Source organism: Anopheles gambiae, chromosome 2 (genome assembly GCF_943734735.2).
Source record: "Anopheles gambiae chromosome 2, idAnoGambNW_F1_1, whole genome shotgun sequence".
Classification (NCBI taxonomy): Eukaryota; Metazoa; Arthropoda; class Insecta; order Diptera; family Culicidae; genus Anopheles; species Anopheles gambiae.
Window position 1 is genome coordinate 37,708,726 of NC_064601.1, and position 18,522 is coordinate 37,727,247.

An 18,522-nucleotide genomic window follows, 5' to 3' on the forward strand; every position below is an offset into this window, starting at 1 on the left:
TGTAACAAAAAGCATGTTTGCGCATCCCATACATTCACACAGCAAAGCCATTTTGATAAATAATTGATGAGTAGAGCAAACCTACAGCCAAAAACCTTCCCTCCCCACTTTGCTTCCAGATGTAAAGGGCCACCGTAGAAATAAACTTAATGACACGTACCGAGGTCGTCGGAAAGGGTTGTTTGTATGTCAACTCGAACACACCTATGATGAGAATGTTTCGTTCCGAAATGCATGCAGGTGCTGTTCGTTAGTGCAATGGAAACAGGGGGGGGGGGGGGGGGGGTTTGGAGTACGAGTTGGAGTACGAGTTGATTGCAAATTCTTGATTAACTTCCAACCTTGCTGGCTGAGCCAATAATGAAGCCTTTTAAAATCGAGCTGCAGAGAGGATAGAGGAGTGATTTTATCGGACAAATGTTAAGATATGCTGTTGTTAACAAAAACATGATTGTGAAAAAGAGGATAATACTGAAGAGCTCTGTTTTGTTGGGTTTTTGGAGCAATTAGCTTACAGGAATTTGTTTCCAATAAAAAAGGTTTCCATCGTGATTTGACACCATCTTAACGCACCATTTCACATTTCACATAGAATAGAACCGAACATCCAAACAACAATAGTCATTGTTGGAACTTATCGTATTGTATTGAGCAAATGGAAAAACAAATTTCAACAAAATAAGCGATGAAAAGTATTGCAAAGAACACTTCTAATAGAATTTAAGCTCCCGCCCTTATCTACAAAATTCTTCACCAGAACAATTCACATATGCTACTAATTCACCCTCATTAGGAACCATGCGCTGAGGTGAATTTGTTTGAATACCCCTCGATGATTAGCCAATTTCCGTGCAGCTGAAGCACGTACCGGAAACCGGTAACATTCGTGCTTGAGCATGATTTGCAAATCGAGCAACCATGGCAAGGGCATGGGCAAGTGAAAATAAAAACCACAAACCCTAACCCGAAAATGTTCAACGTATCGTAAGCAGTTGGATAGAACATGGAATAGCTCGAATAATCGAACTGTGGTTTGATACGAATGTTCGCTTCATCAGCGTGTGAATCTCCTTCAACCTGTTTGTAAGGTTGCTACAAGCATAAGTATCGCATGTGAATGAGAACGAATCAATACTTTCTTTAGAGGCGAAAGAACTCCGTTGGAGCCAAAGCCTCTATAAACTATTCAAACAACAACATCAATACTTTCGTATGTTTTGTCATGAAAGTAGCAGTTGTTGATGCACTAACTCAATACTATATAGATAAGGAAAATGGGGCATCATTAGGAGAAAATAAACAGATTCACCATTTGCAACAAGTAGTTGTTATAAAACATACATTTGGAATGCATACATATCACAGTTTAGTTTTTACAATTGCAAGGAACATATATCAATGTTCATACGCATAATTATTGCATTGAAAATAAGGCAGCCCAGAGTTTAGATTTTTCCTATTTTAGCTACTTATTTATTGAGTTAATTAGACTCTTCAATCTTTGTCTTTGCATTTTTTTCGATCAATCATTAATGTATTCAATCGAATGTTTTTAAAGGAAAAATGATGTTAAAAACAATTAACGGAGCAAATATAGAACACATACTAAACTATTTGCCGCATCATTCGACAAAACACAACGATCATTTAATGACAATTTGTGAATTCATGCTGACAATCGTAATATGAATTATGTACCGTTGAACATCAAGCATTTTGTAAGCTTTTTTAAGCTCTTTTATCTATCGTTTAACAGAAATTATGCAAAGCATCAAATTACAGATACGTCAAAGCACAAATAACTAAACAGAATAACCTGTTGCGAGTTTCCTATACTTGAATAATCTACTCTCATCTTTAGAGCTCGCATTACGAGCAGCAAGTGTGCTATTTCACACGAAAAGTTTTACTAATTAATTTGATCCCATTAGTAGCGGCATCGTTAGCGTAACGTAAATTTCATGATGCAGATTCTGTAGCAACCTCGTTCGGGCTAGGGTGTCTGCCAGCCAATGACGGGGTCAAGGAAGCTTTGCTGAACCCCAGGCTTAAGCCCATCATACTCACAGTACAGTGCACTGGGGAACCGTATGAGCCGAATTGCATTAGGTGTCTATTTGTCTCGGCAGTTTATCTGACAGCACCGGGCAAAGGTGGAGGAAATGTAGTACCTCAACTCTCAGGTCGATCATAACTGAGTCTCGGATGTGAACAAAGTTCCCCTTCGCCCGCCTGAGCCCAGGCCAAAGAGAATCACATGCTTCGAGCTTAGGGTGACATTTTGAGTCAATCGCATTCAAGTGGTAGTGGTCTCGTTTACCGTTCCTAACCGGTCCCACTTAACGACCCTTGAGGTAAGGTACTCTTTTAATCTACCACCGTCCTAACGCTCATGATGAGCCTTACCGCGACGCTTGAGTGTGTATGTGTGTCATGCGTGCTTACGGGTGCAATATACTCACCGTGCTAAATGATGATATATTTTTATAGCCATTTTATTCATTCGCCCAGCCGTTTCGTTTTATTTTCATTACAGGGGGTTTCCAGTGCGAGTGACGGCGGACGGTAGTGGAGACGGGGCGGGAGAAATTAATTTCACATTCAGTCGGCCCCTCTCTCATTTACGCTTCACCGACACGGCCGACAGCCAGACGGTTACTGCAGACGAAGAGCCACAATATACGCGCCATATAAACACGGACGGAGGACGATAAACAGATACAAAAAACAAAAACAACAACAACAAAAACACTCCATCTCCAAGGATAACGCCTTTCACGTCGCCGGCACACGAGCACGGCGCACAAACAGTAACGAAAACATATCATCATGTTAGTGACACTGCTGAGAATTTTCCTCATCGTTTCCATTCTCGGTAAGTAAACAATCTAAACTTTAACTTTGTTTTCCCCCCTTAGAGTATCCTCCTTTTAAAGGATGCGTAACATGTTCTACACGATTTTGAACTGAAAGGGTAGTTGAAAGAGAATGTGATTCAAGCATGTAACGGTCGACTTGACGGAAGCGTTTCCATCAACAGTTGTAAATGTTAAAGTAGGGTGACAGCTTAAGCGCGGCAAAACAAACGCAAGGAAGCCCATTTCTGGTTGGTTCTAGTGAGAAAGTGTTTACGTGACCTTGAGCGTCAGCTTTCGTCTGCAGGTTTTTATTTACTAGCTGTAGCAATCCTGCAAACATGAAATCTCCATAAAGCAAAGCTTACACTTGAGCGTAAAGCTTTACTATAAAGCTAAATTGAATGCTTTTGTTTGTGAAAAGCTTTCAGAGGTTATTTCAAAACAATTTATGTTTCATGCCACAAAGACACTCTTTGTGTGCAAGTCTTTTCATACAAGAAAAGCTCACTGTTCATAGAAGCTCAATCTGTGCTGCGCATGCGAAAAATATGTTATATTGCGAACACTATGTCCGAGCTTGGTCGACGTTTCGATTCAGGAAAAACCGTAGCACACTCCGAGAAGCTTTCTGAGGCAAAATTTTCACCATTTATACATTTATTCGAATATTGAAACAGAAATGTATGCTTTCAGCAACGGTGGCAGCTTGGAATGCAATGGAGAAGCTTTGAGAGTGCTTGCATGTGCGTTGTGCGAATAATTGGGGTTTTGATGAATCCAAGCGTTTTGTTCAAACTGTTATAATATGAGGTTGTACAAACAATTAAATAGTACATTTCGTATTATATGAGGCTATCGTGAGAAGCATTTATCCAAAGAATTCTTATTCAAGCATTAGCTAACATTACGCTGTGGCTGGGTGTGTACTAGATTTTGCTCAGGACATGGGCCGCTTCGTATGGTAATCTATTATTTTTAGCTTTTCTTATTGTTATCATTGTTTGTTTCGATTTTTTTATATTTATCATAGCGCACACTTAAAAAACAAGGCAGTTGAAGGTTGTATATAAAGCCTCATTTAGTGTGCATTCATTTGTTGTAAATGTTTGACATTTAACATTGTGATGGAGACGCATGGTGTTTTGTACGACGTGTTGGTTTTTCAAGTTATATGTGAACCTTTTTAAGACTACCCTAAAATAAATGAACCCTCTTTTCAACAGTTTCCAAAAAGAAAGGAATAAATATTGCTATTTATCGCTTGTATTTGGCGTCAGAGTTTACAAAGTGAAATTAAATCGAAATCAGGTAAAAGATTTACTGCCCTTAATTCACAAACAAAACAACCTGGTTTCCCCTAACTTCCCATTTCTATTCCTCGCCCTCAGTGTGGTAAACGTATGTGATGGTGCACAAATGCAGTTGAGTTACGACAGCACAACTGCCCCGTCTATTGCTTATTGTTTGTCTACGGCTTTTCACCAACCAACGACTGTCGGGCACTGTGTGAAAAGTATGAATAATTGTTCACCTTTAACGCATCGTGTCCGCTATCCCAGTCTCCTGGATGTACGATGATGACATTACAGGTTGTTTCCGGTGGTTCACTGCCACCACGACTGTTCCTTTATTCGAGGAAACAAATCCTTAGAACGTTCGGTGCCGAAGGCCAGGAGACGGCACGAAAAAGCAACCCCACAACGGTCGAGTGGTTGCAAATGTAAATGTGTGCGATTAAATTATAATTAGCCTTTTGTGCACCGTGTGCACACACGACCATACAAACACACATACATTTATTTTTCTTTTTACCTCGGGCCGCGCTGGGAGGCACGCTGGCGAGCTGGGACGAAAAACGCCGGACAATGATTTACTTACCCCTGATCAACGATTTTTAATGGTGCTGCATATTTGCATGCACAGTCACAGTCACCACAGCCCGAGCAGTGCTACCTACCGGAAAAGGGGTTCCATATTTCTGCATCCTTTTTTCGGGTTGGGCTACATTTTACGGCTACAACACGACAGGACGACCACGCGGCCTCAGCTAAATCATGTATTTGAATGGGTCAAACATGGCTTTTGTTGCAAAGTTTCCACGGGAGCTGACACTGTGCTACTTTTGTCGTGTTTTCTTTGCCGTACTGCACACGATTGCAAGTGACCGATAGTTTTACTGTAACAGAAACCCCCCATGAAAGTATCGCCAAGCACTTGTACTTGTATTTAGTGGGCCTGTTTAAGTGTTTCTTTGTCATGTTTCTTTTTTTTTACATTTGCTGATTTTCTACCATATCATGTATTGGAGATTTAATGCTGTATGATATTGTTAAAAGAGACATTAAGGATACTTTTTATACTCCCTTTCTATTTCACATCCCTTTTTCTGGCTGTATCTCTATCGCTCTCGCGGACCATGTTTGAAACCATTAGCGTTAATCAATGTGGAACGATTTCATTATTTTCGTCTCAATTGATTGATAATCAGCATATAATGTGTGTGTGGCGACTGTCCTTCTGGAGCGAGATTTGAGCCGAGCTCCGTGCCCTTCCCTGGCCTCTTTACGTAGTGCAAGCTAGCCTCGATTGTGTGCATTTGCTGCGTCTCTCTTTCACTTCAACTAGTGAGGGAGTATGATCTCATTTGAGCAGCGATGCCATTCAAAATAAAGGGTATCTTTTTTGTGTTTGTGTGTATGCTTCTATACTGCACCGTTCGACCTTTGTGCTGCTTTTACAAAAGCATCCAGAAGTGCTAGAATGGCATCGGGATCAGGATTAGCTCGAATTAGTGCAGCGAAATGAGCATCGATCGGTTGCGGATGGCACCGGTACGCCGGGTTTCCGTCGTATGGTTCGATGTCCTTGCGCGTAGTCGCGTGGCAACGCTGGCAGGACCATGGTCTAGTACTCATCGGCGTGGGCCATCCAATCGATAGATGATCCATTATTTAAAGACGCTCCAGAAATAGCTCAAACGATTGTCCTGGCCGGAAGTAGTCGTTGTTCGGGAAGAGATTGCTGGCCGAGCAAAATAGTGCACGCAAGACGTGGAAAAAGAGTCTGATAATTTATTCAAATGCTGTGAAATCCAAGAGCGATCGTGTCAAGCAAATTATGGTGTGAAAGTTTGCAATAAAACCAATCATTTGCAAATGTTAATTCCAAATATTTCAATAGCTCAAATACTCAAAATGACAATTTCAATTTCACAGCATTGATATAGTGTTTGAATGCCGAAAAGTAGACTTGCTTCCAAGAAAATTACAAAACTGCCCCGGCAACGATATAATCATAATCCGTCATCCAAACCTGCTGATGGACACCAAAGCTCCACTGACAATCGTGTGACACAGACACCGCCCGGACGGGGAAATGCTCTTAGCCATAGACTTCACGATCTCGCCGAGCTTAGCGTGGATAAAGTCAACTTTACGATTGCCCCGCGGGATTTGTAGCAAAGCGGCAGCTGAAAATTCCTCGAACCGACCTGTCACTCCCGTACTAGCACAACGGATTACGGGCACTTCATCAGTGCGCTGGTCGGGTCGCTGGTCAAGCAGTGAGTGTCTTTATGCGGTTCGCAACGCAAAACATTCGTGTGTTTGCGTATGAGTTTGTTTGTCGTTTTTTTCGGCGTTTTTTGTTGTATTGTACCTTTTACTTTTCGTACGCTTTAAAAGCGGCCGCGTTAATTGGCCACAGTTGTAAACCGTTGCCGCCGTGGACATGACAGGGCACTTTATTTTTTCGCAACATGATCTGCTCACGACTCGCTGCTTTTCTTTCCGTGCCACGAACAGGGAGCTGGGCTAAGCTGGGAATTATCATTATCCTTGTGTCGGGACGTTTGACGAACCTAAACCGCGCATTGTGGCAAAGGTACGCTTTATCTGGTCGCCAAACAGACAGACCCGCCCGCTAAGCAATGGTTGGTTCAAGTGAAAAGGTTTAGCTGCAATCACTAGATTAGAAATGGAAACAGTGGCGACCGTTTTGCTCGAGTAGCAATATTCTGTGGAAAGGGCGAGACTCAAGCTCGTCCTCAGGCTGCTAATCGCGGCTTAGCGGCTGGCCTGGCTGGCGTGATATGCCATTTAATCAGGTGAAAAGATTTGAGCTGAAGCATTCCTTTCCTTCGTTGAAATTGCAGTATCATCTCGTTGCTTAATCATCATAGCTCGTTGGCACCACGCTTAAAGGCACCATCGTGTACATAGAGGAAGTTTTTAAGCATTTCTCACAGGAAGCATTTCTTGAGCAACATTTTTCAATGTGTTGGCTCGTTCCTTTTGCACGATCGCCTCCAACATGCATAAAAATCCCATCAAGATGGGTTTTAAAAGTCTTCAGCTTACAAACTTTGTGCCTCCTCACTGTTGCATCCCACTCGCAACAAAGCCCCCAGCTGCGATGGCAATAGTTTGCGTTTGTTTGGATTGGGTCAAAGCCGTTGAAACGCGAACGACACCGGCCCCGAATTCCTCGTGTCGCGCGATAAGAGCGCTGGCTGTATGTGCCACAAATAGCTTCGGCCATCTCCCGCTCGCCCGCAAAGTGTGTTGGCCAACTGGGGTAAGATTTATGGTAAGTTTCAGTGTCACCCTACTTTTCGGTCCCGGTTTGTTTTGGTGCGCCAGCGAGCACGCTGAAACTTACACCAGCGTTCATGTGTTTATGTATTTTTACGCTGCACCGTGTAACTTCTCCTCCCGAGATCGCTTGCATTGCTCTAGTTGCTGTACCGTCTAGCTGTACCGTACGCCAAAGTTCTGCATGTCCTGGACATGGCCCTTTTTTCATAGCTTGTCTTAAGGGAACGACAGCAAAACAAAAAATGCACGCGACATCTAACATCTTGCCCTCTGTTTCAAATAATCCACGCGCACTCGCTGCAGTAGTGTATGTGAGTGTGTGTGTGTGTGTGCGAAGCGAGTAGAAAAGAATTTCTTAGACAAGAGTCTTGTTTACCATCACGAGCCAAACATTGGCCTTCGCTCTTCTTACGCCGTACAGTTACATCACTCTCGCCGAATGACCATGGTTTGGGGCAGGTTAGGAAGCACACCCACAAACACACAAAAAGGCGGAGTGTGAGGTAAGAAAAAGAACCGCTGAAAGCAAGTAAACAGACCGAGCAAAAGGGCATGAAACATTTGGGCACCATCAACCATCCGTCAGGCGTACGCCCGTACCACCTTGCATTCCATTCTTTGCTGCCGATCACTCCGTGCGTCCGCTTCTGTCTTTCTCTCACTGCTGAGCTAATGCTTCTTCCTTGCTGGAGCGACGGTGCGGAATGGCGGTGGAAGAGCAACGCGAATGCATAAATTTTCACTCCACACGCAACCTGCAACTCGCAGTGCAGTGTGTAATGGCACCGCGATACCGTCTCGAGGTTGCTTTGCCTTGGTACGGGGCAGGAGCTAATGGAGAGTGATATGAATAGCTTGCGGGTAGCCGGGGAAGTGGTGAGATATTGGTCGCGACGGTTGCGACTTGCCGTGCTTCAAGGGCTCTTGGGAGCAGTGATTGAAGAAACCACTGGCCAAGGAATTCTTGTCCACACCCGAATTAGCTCTGTCTAACTTGTCTAATGAAGCTTTATGATTCGGTGAATGTGCAAAAGTAACTAATTCGTACATATTTGAAAGCATCGTTGTACTGTGGCAACATTGTGAGCGACTAACATTTCTTAACAAGTTAGTATCGATTAATTATTACTCCTGAACTACTTGCCAGACTTATAAATGATGCCAGATAAACCGACCGAACAAATTGGAAAATAATCTTTCAGTATGAATTCTCATTAGTTGTAACTCGAGGGAGAGAACTTCTTTAGCTGTATCTTCTGCTAATCTACTTTGTATGAGCTGTTGCACTCTTTCTTATGTATGATTCAGTGTTTTACAAAATAATTATAAATTAGGCTACTTTCATAACATTTCCATCAATCACTATGGGTTACGAAATTGTTCGGAGGTTTGCCCACAGTACAAATCTTGAACAACACTCACAGGATGTTCCAGACGAGAAGAACTTAGACAGAACACCATTGGAAGAACTCAATAAAGGGAAGCAAAAGATGCTATCTACAAGTACGTTGGTCAAGAAATCCATTCCAAATGCACTTTCCGTAAATGTACCGTTCTCGAACTGGGAAGATATTAATAGCGGTTAAACTTTCATTCTTCATCTCAATTAGGCGTTCTATTCCAACCAAAACACTCCACACTTAGCCAGTCAACCTTTCAGGTATGATGGATGGGGTCAAGTTTTGTCTTATCGCACCTCCACCTTTTCCATACCATGCCGTGTCACAGCGGGCTGGATGCCTGGGCCACGCAGACCTCGAATCTTTATCGAATTTTCCTGCCTCGTTCCTGCCCGCTAACCTTCACCATCACGTCGGGACGCCATCAATTCCATTCAACAATATTTAGCAGTGTAATTGTCGTGACCGTTTTAGTACAGCACGAGCTCGCACCATGCTCGGTTTGTCCCGTTTTGCCTGATGGAAAATCCGTCCGTCTCGCTTGCATTTTCACGGTGCAAAGCTTTCATCGTCTCCACCAAGCAAAAAGCGGGGAAATGCAAGCTCCAGCTGCCAGCCGCCGCTGCTGCTGTGTTGAAAGCGTATGGAAAAGCTCTCCGACTTCGTGGCAACCGCTTCGGCTTCGTTCGGGACTTGTTTTGGTTTCGCGCTGCAACCTTCTGTAGCCTTGCTGGGACGGCTTATTTTTTCCCCTACTGTGCGGAACCACAGCCGAAGCACATCCAAGGCAAAACCACAGCACCCGAACAGCCGAACGTTTGTTTTGGTGCGATCAGGTGCCGACAGTACGGGTGTGTGTGTGTGTGTATGTGTGGTTGTGTGCGTAGGGTGGGAAGAGGAAGAAGGAGGGTTGCTGACGAGTATCAACCCGAAGGAAAAAGGGTCCACGTACCACGCGAACGAGCGGCCGTCGGTTTGCAGTCAGTTGCGAAAGGACCGTTCCAAAGGACGTGAGCCAAAAAAAAGTCGCCCGTCCGTACTGGCGCTGTAGCGTGTGAGTGGCCAGTTTTGCAATCATTGCTTCGGTCAACGGTCAACGGTGCCCTGGTCCAGTTTCAGTGTGTGCTCCTTTGCCCTGGTGCATCCACCTGCAATTGGCTGCACCCCCCCGTCAGGCGGTGCATTGGGTCGAGTGGAGCAGTCCACACAATTCGTTTCGGAGAAGAAAGGGAGAGGAAAGGGTGACGCGGGCATGGGTCAAAGTGCAAGTGCAGTGTGTTTGTGGCAAGGGCAATCTCGCATTTGGTGGAATGGCGTTTCGTTGCCAAGTGATGTTTCGTACGTGCGGGCAGCGAGATAATTACTATTAATCCGAACCGCAGTGAAGCAAAATGTGGAACGGTTGAGGTTGCTTGGGTGGTTATTGCTGGTGATGCACACACAAATCGAAAGGCTCGCTTAATAGGTTGTTGTGATTTTCGACATCGTTATGCGGTAACGAAGGACAGTGCAGTGAATTGGGAAATGGACATTGGGTGAATTCTTATTCTTCCAAATATGGTTTTTCCCCCAAAATACAATATAATAAGCAACAGAAGGTAACGCAAACACCGTTTGTTGCCATCTAAAGGCGTCGCTGCACACACCAAATAACATGGATTTTGAGACAAAATAGTTCAATGTAAAGCAGTTTACTTGTCAGTAGTAGCAACGATTTTACTACCCACAGTGTCGAAATATTTCTCTTTCCACCAGAACGCGCTCAGTCTACTCCCCTTACTGCTCCCGTAGTTGGCAAATAAATAGGACTCACGAAGGTCTGAAGCCAAGCCCTCGGCATAAAAACACAAAAAAGAAACACGTATGACTCACACAATGACACACACACACACATGCACGACTATGCTTCGCTCAATTTGGTGTGTGTTCGAGAACATTTTCGCGTGCCGAGTGGGAGACCCTCTGCGTGGCACCCTGTGGATGTGCCTTTTCGCACGCAAAACTCACCCTTCCCTACAGTCGAACGACCAACAAGAGTCGGATAGGTGGAGTGGGCAACGAACACGCACACACACACACGGCAAGGTATTTCACGATCGAAAACCATCTTCGATTCGCACCTTCTGAGTGACACCTTCGTCGAATCGTTTGATGCAACCGCCTACCCTTCCCAGTGGGGACGCCATGATGATTGAGTTGTCCTTCCTTCGCCTTTGCAGTAAATGCAATTTCATGCACCTGAATGGTATGCGTGTGTGTGTGGGCGCAATGTGTGGGTATCTGTGTGTGTGCGTGTATTAGTGAGAAAATGCCAGAGTGTGAAGAATAAATTACTCCACGCACTTTCGCCCTTTGGATGGTCGTGCAGCAGTGGGGAGGAATTTTAATTGCATTCTTGAAGGATTGCATCGGAACGAGATTAGATCGATGGAGGGCGATCGGCGCGAATGACATTACGAGCGAAGAGCCACGTGGAAATGGAGAAAGGGAGCAAGGAAGAGGGAGCGAAAGGAAGTGCGAAATGCCACCCGACGCTGCGTTGGCTCCGTAACACCTCTTGGCGCGCGTCGTTGCTTTGACACTTGGCGCGCTCCGTGCACGGGTGCTTCCGCCAAGGACGAACCGTCACCTTTTTCCAACGCGTACGTACTACCGCCAGGCGGTTGGCGTGTCGGCCGTGCCCTACGGCACCGAAGGCGGCCGTTTCGTGCTCGTCGAAGATAATTAGTTTATTATTCTAATTTGAACTTTTCGGGGCCTGCCGAACCACGATCCAGACCTCCGCGGACCGTTGGCGCTCGTGCGGCATTGAAGCCACAGTAAACACAGCAGGGCTGCGTTGCTATGCTGCTGGCGGCGTATTTAAAGCAGCCCGCTAGTTTTCTCGATTTCTGGTCTGGTGGCTGTTTTTGCCCCCTTCGGGTTTGCCGTTGGATTTGCAACAAGCGGTAAAATCATGAAAATTAAGTTAAAAAATAGAGCAAAGTTTTTGAGAGGGCAAAACTTCCGCCCCTTTGTCGTGTAGCAATGTTGAGGCCAAGCGACACGCCAAATCGCATTTTGTTTTACGGAAAGAAAAACTTCGAAAGCGCGCCATTAAATCAGCGTCGCCAGAGTTTGTACTTTTTTTTTTTTTTTTGATGGGGCGGTATTTTGTGTGTTGCTGCTTTTTGCTCGTTCCAACGTTCAACGGGAAACTAATTGAGTGTCAACGGGACTGGACCGATGGCATCAACGATCAAACAACGTGTTGTACGGCTATTTTTTTTGTGTGTGTGCACGCACACTTCATCCCACAAAGCTCGCGGACGCTGTATCGCCGAGTGGATTGATGGTTAACTCATTTTTGATTTACGTCCCAGCACACGGTATCGGTCCGCACACGAGCACGGCGCGAATCGAAGATCAATCGAGTCAATCGTCGAATTAGTGGCGCTGCTTCTTCTGCACGCAGCATAGCTGCATTGCCCCGGAACGACATTTTCCCTTGGGGCGCTAGTCTCATGGCATGGCGTGAAAATTACATTCGCTCACCAGCCCCTTGTCATTCAGTCCCGGTTCCCCGGTTGGGTTGCTGCTGATGGCAGAGTCGATTAAACCGGTACCGGATCGGCGAACGCGAAAGTTCGTCCTTTGCAACGTTGGCCCAGGCGTAGTGTTTGTATCGGTATTTTGGTGAAGAAGCAAGGAAAGCAACAAAAAAACATCATCCCGGGTAATGCAGTGCCATCGGAAGAGGCGTTTTTGTCAGCAGCGAGCAAGTGCGACTGGGGCAGTGTGTGCAACGGAGCGCAACTATCGTTTTAATCGAGCTGTGTATACGGCCACGGAGCACACGGAGCAAAAGATCTGAAGGGATTTCTAATGACAGTCCGAGGCGTGCAGCGCAACACTGTCTAACAGTCCGTCAGAGGAACAATCTGCTGCCAATACTGGTGAGATCAGTGCAAGTAGCTAGCAGAACGAATACGAATGCATCAATCGTTTTTTTTTTTTTTTTTTGGTTTTGTGCTAGACTAGAGCCATCACCGTCCACGGGGAATAATAAAGTCTAGCGCGCTGATGTAGCGTAGTGTTAGTGGAGTAGAAAAACGGCGAGAGGTTCAGATTTTTCAGGAAGAAAATCTAATAAACAATTCCGTGGCGGACAGAAGAAAAACACAGCTAATTGACACAGCGCACTGAAACGAACGTTTAAGAGTGTGTTTTCATGTAGAAACAAAAAATTGTGAAATATTTTTAGAGTGGTTTAAAGAAGAGAGCTTTTTTTAAATGGAAGGACAAAATGAAGGTCATTCTAATGAAGCTTTCTATAAGCAAATTTGTGCATTTGCCCTAAAAGCAAGTAAAAGCTACGGTCTCCAGTGTTTTAAACGTATGGTGCCTGTGTGTGTATGTGTGCGCTTAAGTGCATTTCCTGGCAAGCTTATCGATGGCAATGTGTGACCATATTTCATTTCCATTTGTCCACCGAGAGGATGTGCAACGATTTTCACACACTTTTTCCAACGCTTTTTGTAGCTTTATGTTATGTTGGGGACCTGAACTATAAAAAAGACACACGCACACATTCACACACTGTCCCCCCCTTCTCTCTCGCTCTCTTTCTATATCCCTCTTTGTATCTCTTTTTATGTGTGATTCCGGCGGTATAGTTGCAAGCACCCAGTGCGCCACCATTACCTATCGAGGCTTTCCCATCAGCACATAAAAACAAACTACCCACAAAATTGCGAACCACTCTGGCCATCCAGCCCCGCGCCCGTTTGCCGTGCTCATTGTGCGCGCTGGCTGCCTAGGCTGGGTTGAGGTTGATTTTGATATTCCCCGCAGTGTGGTGTGCTTCCACAAAATGTGGCCAATTTGCCGGCCTCAGAAAACCCGGCCCCGGCCGCCCGCCGGTAGTGTGCCTAGGTGAGTTCCCCTCGCCCGTACCGAAATGCAGGTCAGCCCGGGCCACCGGGTGGACGGACGGGTGGACGGGCCCAACCCAAAGCATATTGCATTGACGCACAATGTGCCTCACGTACATCGTTGCACAGCCCTCCACCCGGTGTCGGTTTCGGTAGTGTCTGCGGTATTGTCAGCCAATGTGTACAGGCGCCCAAGTCGAGGGGGTTTTTCGGTCGGGTGATGTGCGATAGGTAGCGTTTGGATGTGTGATTTTTTGTTTGTTTGGGTTTTTTTTCGTCCGCAAACTCACTGCCTTTTTCCCCTCTTGCCTGCTGGAAAGATTGTCCGTGCTTCATTAAAGTTTCACTCCATTAAATGCGTTTATCATTCAACGGCAAGCCGGGGGCGGTTGGCCATAGTGACGAAATAAAAACAGCCTACTGCAGACGAGCGACAGAGGGAAAGAGGAAGAGAGAGAGATAGAGAGCGTGCGGTTGTGTGCCGGTTGTGTTGGGAAATTAGGTAGCTTTTCAGCCCACCTACCGCCCATCTGGCCGACTGACCTGGAGCTGTCAGGGAGGTGTTTTTTTTTTGTTGCTTTCCTTCTTTCGCACCCTCCCTTTTCTTCCTCGGTGTGTGTCAACTTCTGACGAGCTGTTTTTCATATTCGCAAACCAATTTAGTCGGCGGTTTATTGAAGTGTGCTTGAAGCGTTTAGAAATGGCACAGAAGCTGCTGCTGCTGTGTGAGTGTATGCTGCCTCCGGCCAGTTGGTTGGGGGGAACCAAACACAACAGTTAAAAAATGAAACAAAAATACAAACTATCATTTCTGCAGATCTGACCCCATCCTGCCAGTCATGGGGCAATTTGGTGCCATTCTCTTCGGTTTGAGCAACACGGCAGAACCAGCGGCAGTTGGTCCGTGGCGGGGCTGGGCCGTGCGGTGACCTTCCAACGAAAGGTGTGGGAGGAAGTCCAGCTGCAATCAACGTAAAAGTTATACGGTCGGTTCTTCCGTTCGCGCTACCATTAGTGTTACCACCCGCCGGCCACACGGCTGTGCTCGGCTCCGATCACACCAGCGCACGATCTGGGGTGCATGTGTTTGTTAAGTGTAATGAGCACAAGGGTTGATCCCCAAACACCCGGGGTCCTGCGAATGACGTAGCAGCGTACAAATTTGGAATTGATGGAAAGGGAGGAAGTAAGAGCAGCAAAACTGTCAGCACGGGCGGTGGAATATTATTTTTAATGCGCTGCCATACTGCTCCCAACGTTATGCTGCTTCACGTTTCGGGAGCTTTTGGGTTAACCTTGAGGCGGTCGTTCTGTTCAGCAGCAAACCCCCCGCCCCCTTGCACTAGTGGTTGAAACCGTTCCAAAGAAAGGTTATTGCTTTCCCGCTGAGTTTCTTCCGAGGCAGGTTTTCGAAGGTTTCGGCGCGTGGACGAATGACCGAACATACGCGTTCTTCGGTCCGCCCGTTCTATTAATTAACTTTCACCGCTCCCGTAATGGTAATGGGCTGGCCGAGCCGAGCTTTTATTTTTATCCTATCGACCTGCGAGCCTCTGACCTCGCCCCGAAGCACCGGAGTGTGGGTCCGGTTGGCTAGATTTCCACGCCTTTGTGCCCCCACCATTAGCGGGAAGGTCCAATCGTCATCGTTTGTCTGCGTTTTCCAGTGTACGCGAAAGCAAAGTGTGAGCGTTTCGTTTGTGGTTGTATAGAGCGTAGCCGTGTGAAGAGCAACAGTGGGGAGTGTTTGTGAAAAAGGAAAGATAAATCCTAAAGCCTAGCTCAAGAAGTGTATGTGTGTGTGTGTGCAAAGCTCATTTCAGTTTGCTGTGGTAGAATGTGCAAGCGTCGAGTGAAGAAGCTGCGGGGAAAATGAGATCCAAATGTAACGTCAACCGGCAGCAGCGGCCAGCGGCATCCGCGGCAACGGACCAGAAGCGTGACGGTACGGTCGAGGCGAAGTATGAGCACAGCACAGGGCGGCGTCCCGCAAGGACAAGAGCTGGTCACGGGCCACGGATGTCGCTAGGGGCAGCAGTGCTGCTCGTTGCACTGCTGGGACCGGCGCTCGAGGTGCGCCAAGGGCCGAGTACGACCGGTGTTAGTGGGAGCGAGTTCCCGGAGCGAGAATGCTGCGATCCAGTGTATCCACCGATGCCCGACCCAGACCCGGTACCGGGGCCGGCCTACCCGACGACGACCATTTCCACCTCCTCCTCGTTCCAGACCGGCCAGAGCGGGATCGGGGGCGGCGGCTTGATCGGTGGTGGCACCGGGGCCGGCGGCTCGACGGCGGTCGGGAACGAGCTGGGAGGTGGCCTGATCGGCACGGGATCCGGTAGTCAACTGTCATCCTCTCGGCCGATGCATATCGGCTATTCGGGTGAGTTTAAATGGGAAAGGGAAGCAAACGCAGCGCGACTTTCCAAAGGGGAGTTTGTAGAAAATTTGAGCAAATTGTTGGTGCTATATACACATAAGGTTTTTTTTTTAGTTTAGTTTAGTTTAGTTTATTAATCGATGGACTATGAAGCCCTCTCGAGTCAAAATTTGTTTACAATACATTACATTAGATAACGAACAGAACATTTATATATTGTTATTGTTGAACGCATTCCGAACACTTAAAAGTGAAGTCAGTTCCGTTATCGTCATTCCAGGCTCATAAATATCGTTAGCTGAATTTAATAGACGGCACATACAAAGAAGGGGGTTGCGAGAGCCAAATGTTGTTCGGGTTTCAGCGACTGCCAGCATTGGTCGGCGACGGAGTATTCTGGCAGGAACATAGAGGTGAATCCTTGAAAGCAGCTCGGGACAGTCGATGGTTCCGTTTAAGATTCCCGTGATAAATGCTAGTCTGGTGTGCTCAACACGGAAAGGAAAACTTTCTAAAATGAAGACCAATATCAAAACGATGAATGTTGACTGTGAACATTTCATTGTTGAGATTAAATTTACTCTTGATGTCATTGAAGAGTATGTGTAACGTTTCACATTAAAACGGTTAACATTAATATTACCAATACATATTTATTGTATGAATGAATGTTGAAAAGTCTATTATGTCCTTTATTAATAAAACATATCTGAATACTTTTCAAGTGTCGTTAAAATTTAGAAAAAGATGCAGTTTGCAGGAATTTAAAAAACAGGGGCCAGATTTCTTAGAGGATTTATATTTTCTAGAAGAGTGCTTGATACCAAACAATATAATTATACTAAAAAGTATTGTCATGGAATCCTATCATTTTACTGACCTAAAAAGAATCGTTATGGTAGCAATACGATAAAAAACGTCTTAAGGTTGTCGTGGCAAACATTTGATATTGAACATTTTAATAATATTTACATTTACAATTATTCCCGTGGATAGGCAAGCAGCATGAGTTATTGTACAAAGTTGTCGATAGTTTCTGTACAAATGATTTGTTTCATCAATCAATGCAATCAATCGATAAAAAAACTATTAGTTGATTTTTTTAAATCAAGAAAAAAATGCTTAATCTTTTACGTCAAAATATTTAAACTTTCAGTTTGATAATATACAATATTATTCGATTATAAAATCGAATAAAGGCAATGCAAATGTGTACTTAACGCTTCTTAATATTCTTGCAATTTTATCATCATTGCCGAAACCATTCCTCCTGTCATAACAGCTTATTCATGAATACGTGGTGTAAATTTAGGAAAATTCAATTCCAAACAACTAAACGAGTTATTAAGTAAGGTACGCTACACACTTTTATTACTTAATTTAATTTACAATCTACACCAGTTACCGGTTAACAGTTCCGTGCTTTTCAATTGTTAAATTACATTCTACTACAATTGATGGTTTTCAGCAGGGAAATGAAATTTAAGCTAAATCAAATAATAAACCAATTCGGAACTATGTTTTTTTTTTTTTCACGAGACCCTCGCCAACATTTGTTACCCACCTTGTAAACTTGACCAGCCCGTATCCCACCACGCACGCACATTTGTTATGCTGGCAGGAGCGTCGGGGCAAAAAAGGACCCGGAACTGGGTATCATATTTCATCTATTTTTAATACGTGCATTTTCTCACCTTGCCACCTTTGAAAGAGCCGAAGCGAGGACGCCGAGCAAAATAGGGTGTTGCGAACGATTATTTTTATGAATTATACCGTTCGAATGTTTATGGGTCATTCGTTTCGGTTATTTGCTCACTTTTCACCCTCACACGGGTTTCTCATAGTTGGACACCTTCGGATGATGCTTCTCGGGTAGCGGCGAAGGTTTATGCGGTGTTGTTTTGTCTTTTTGTCGCCCCCTGCCCTCCTCTGTCGCACGTGGAAAAGTTTGCAAGTTTGTGGGCTTGCACGGGAAAGCCTCCAATGTGAAGCGAGATATCAGACCCGGGATCCATTTACAGGTGGTAAAAGGGCGGCCTTGGAAACCCCCACATTTTTAGTCGGCTTTATCGAGTGTGAATATATGTGCAAAGAGCGACCACCAGCCGGCAAAAGTGTGGCCTTACGATGCTTCGTCATATAAAAAAGGTCGGGTTATGCTCCTGGAAAGGTTGCGTTCGAATGGCTAACCTTTTTTTTTTGCCCACCTTCTTACTACACCTGATGTTCTCGCCCGGTGCTGGTGGCGGTTTCTGTTCTGGACGGGTTTATTTTATGTAAGGTCCAGCTTGGAACAACGGAAAATGGAGCTGAGATCAAAGTTTCCCTCTCACTCACGGCCATGAGGTCGGTCAGGCTGGTCTGGTATCTGTTTGC

The 18,522-nt window shown here is 45.4% G+C and overlaps 1 protein-coding gene across 6 annotated transcripts in view; it reads left to right on the forward strand.

Annotated features, from left to right (window-relative positions):
• LOC5667534 (uncharacterized) overlaps nt 1–18,522 on the forward strand; it is a 136,073-nt gene that overhangs the window by 28,064 nt on the left and 89,487 nt on the right. For 2 of the 6 annotated variants that reach the window (XM_061641865.1, XM_061641868.1), the window contains exons 1-2: nt 9,804–9,907; nt 15,434–16,149. In XM_061641865.1, the coding sequence (XP_061497849.1) occupies nt 15,639–16,149 (511 nt within the window). In that variant the 5' untranslated portion in view covers nt 9,804–9,907; nt 15,434–15,638. Of the gene's footprint in view, nt 1–2,536; nt 2,876–9,803; nt 9,908–15,433; nt 16,150–18,522 lie in introns of those variants that run through there. The other 4 variants (XM_061641871.1, XM_061641867.1, XM_061641866.1 and 1 more) reach the window with 4 other exon arrangements.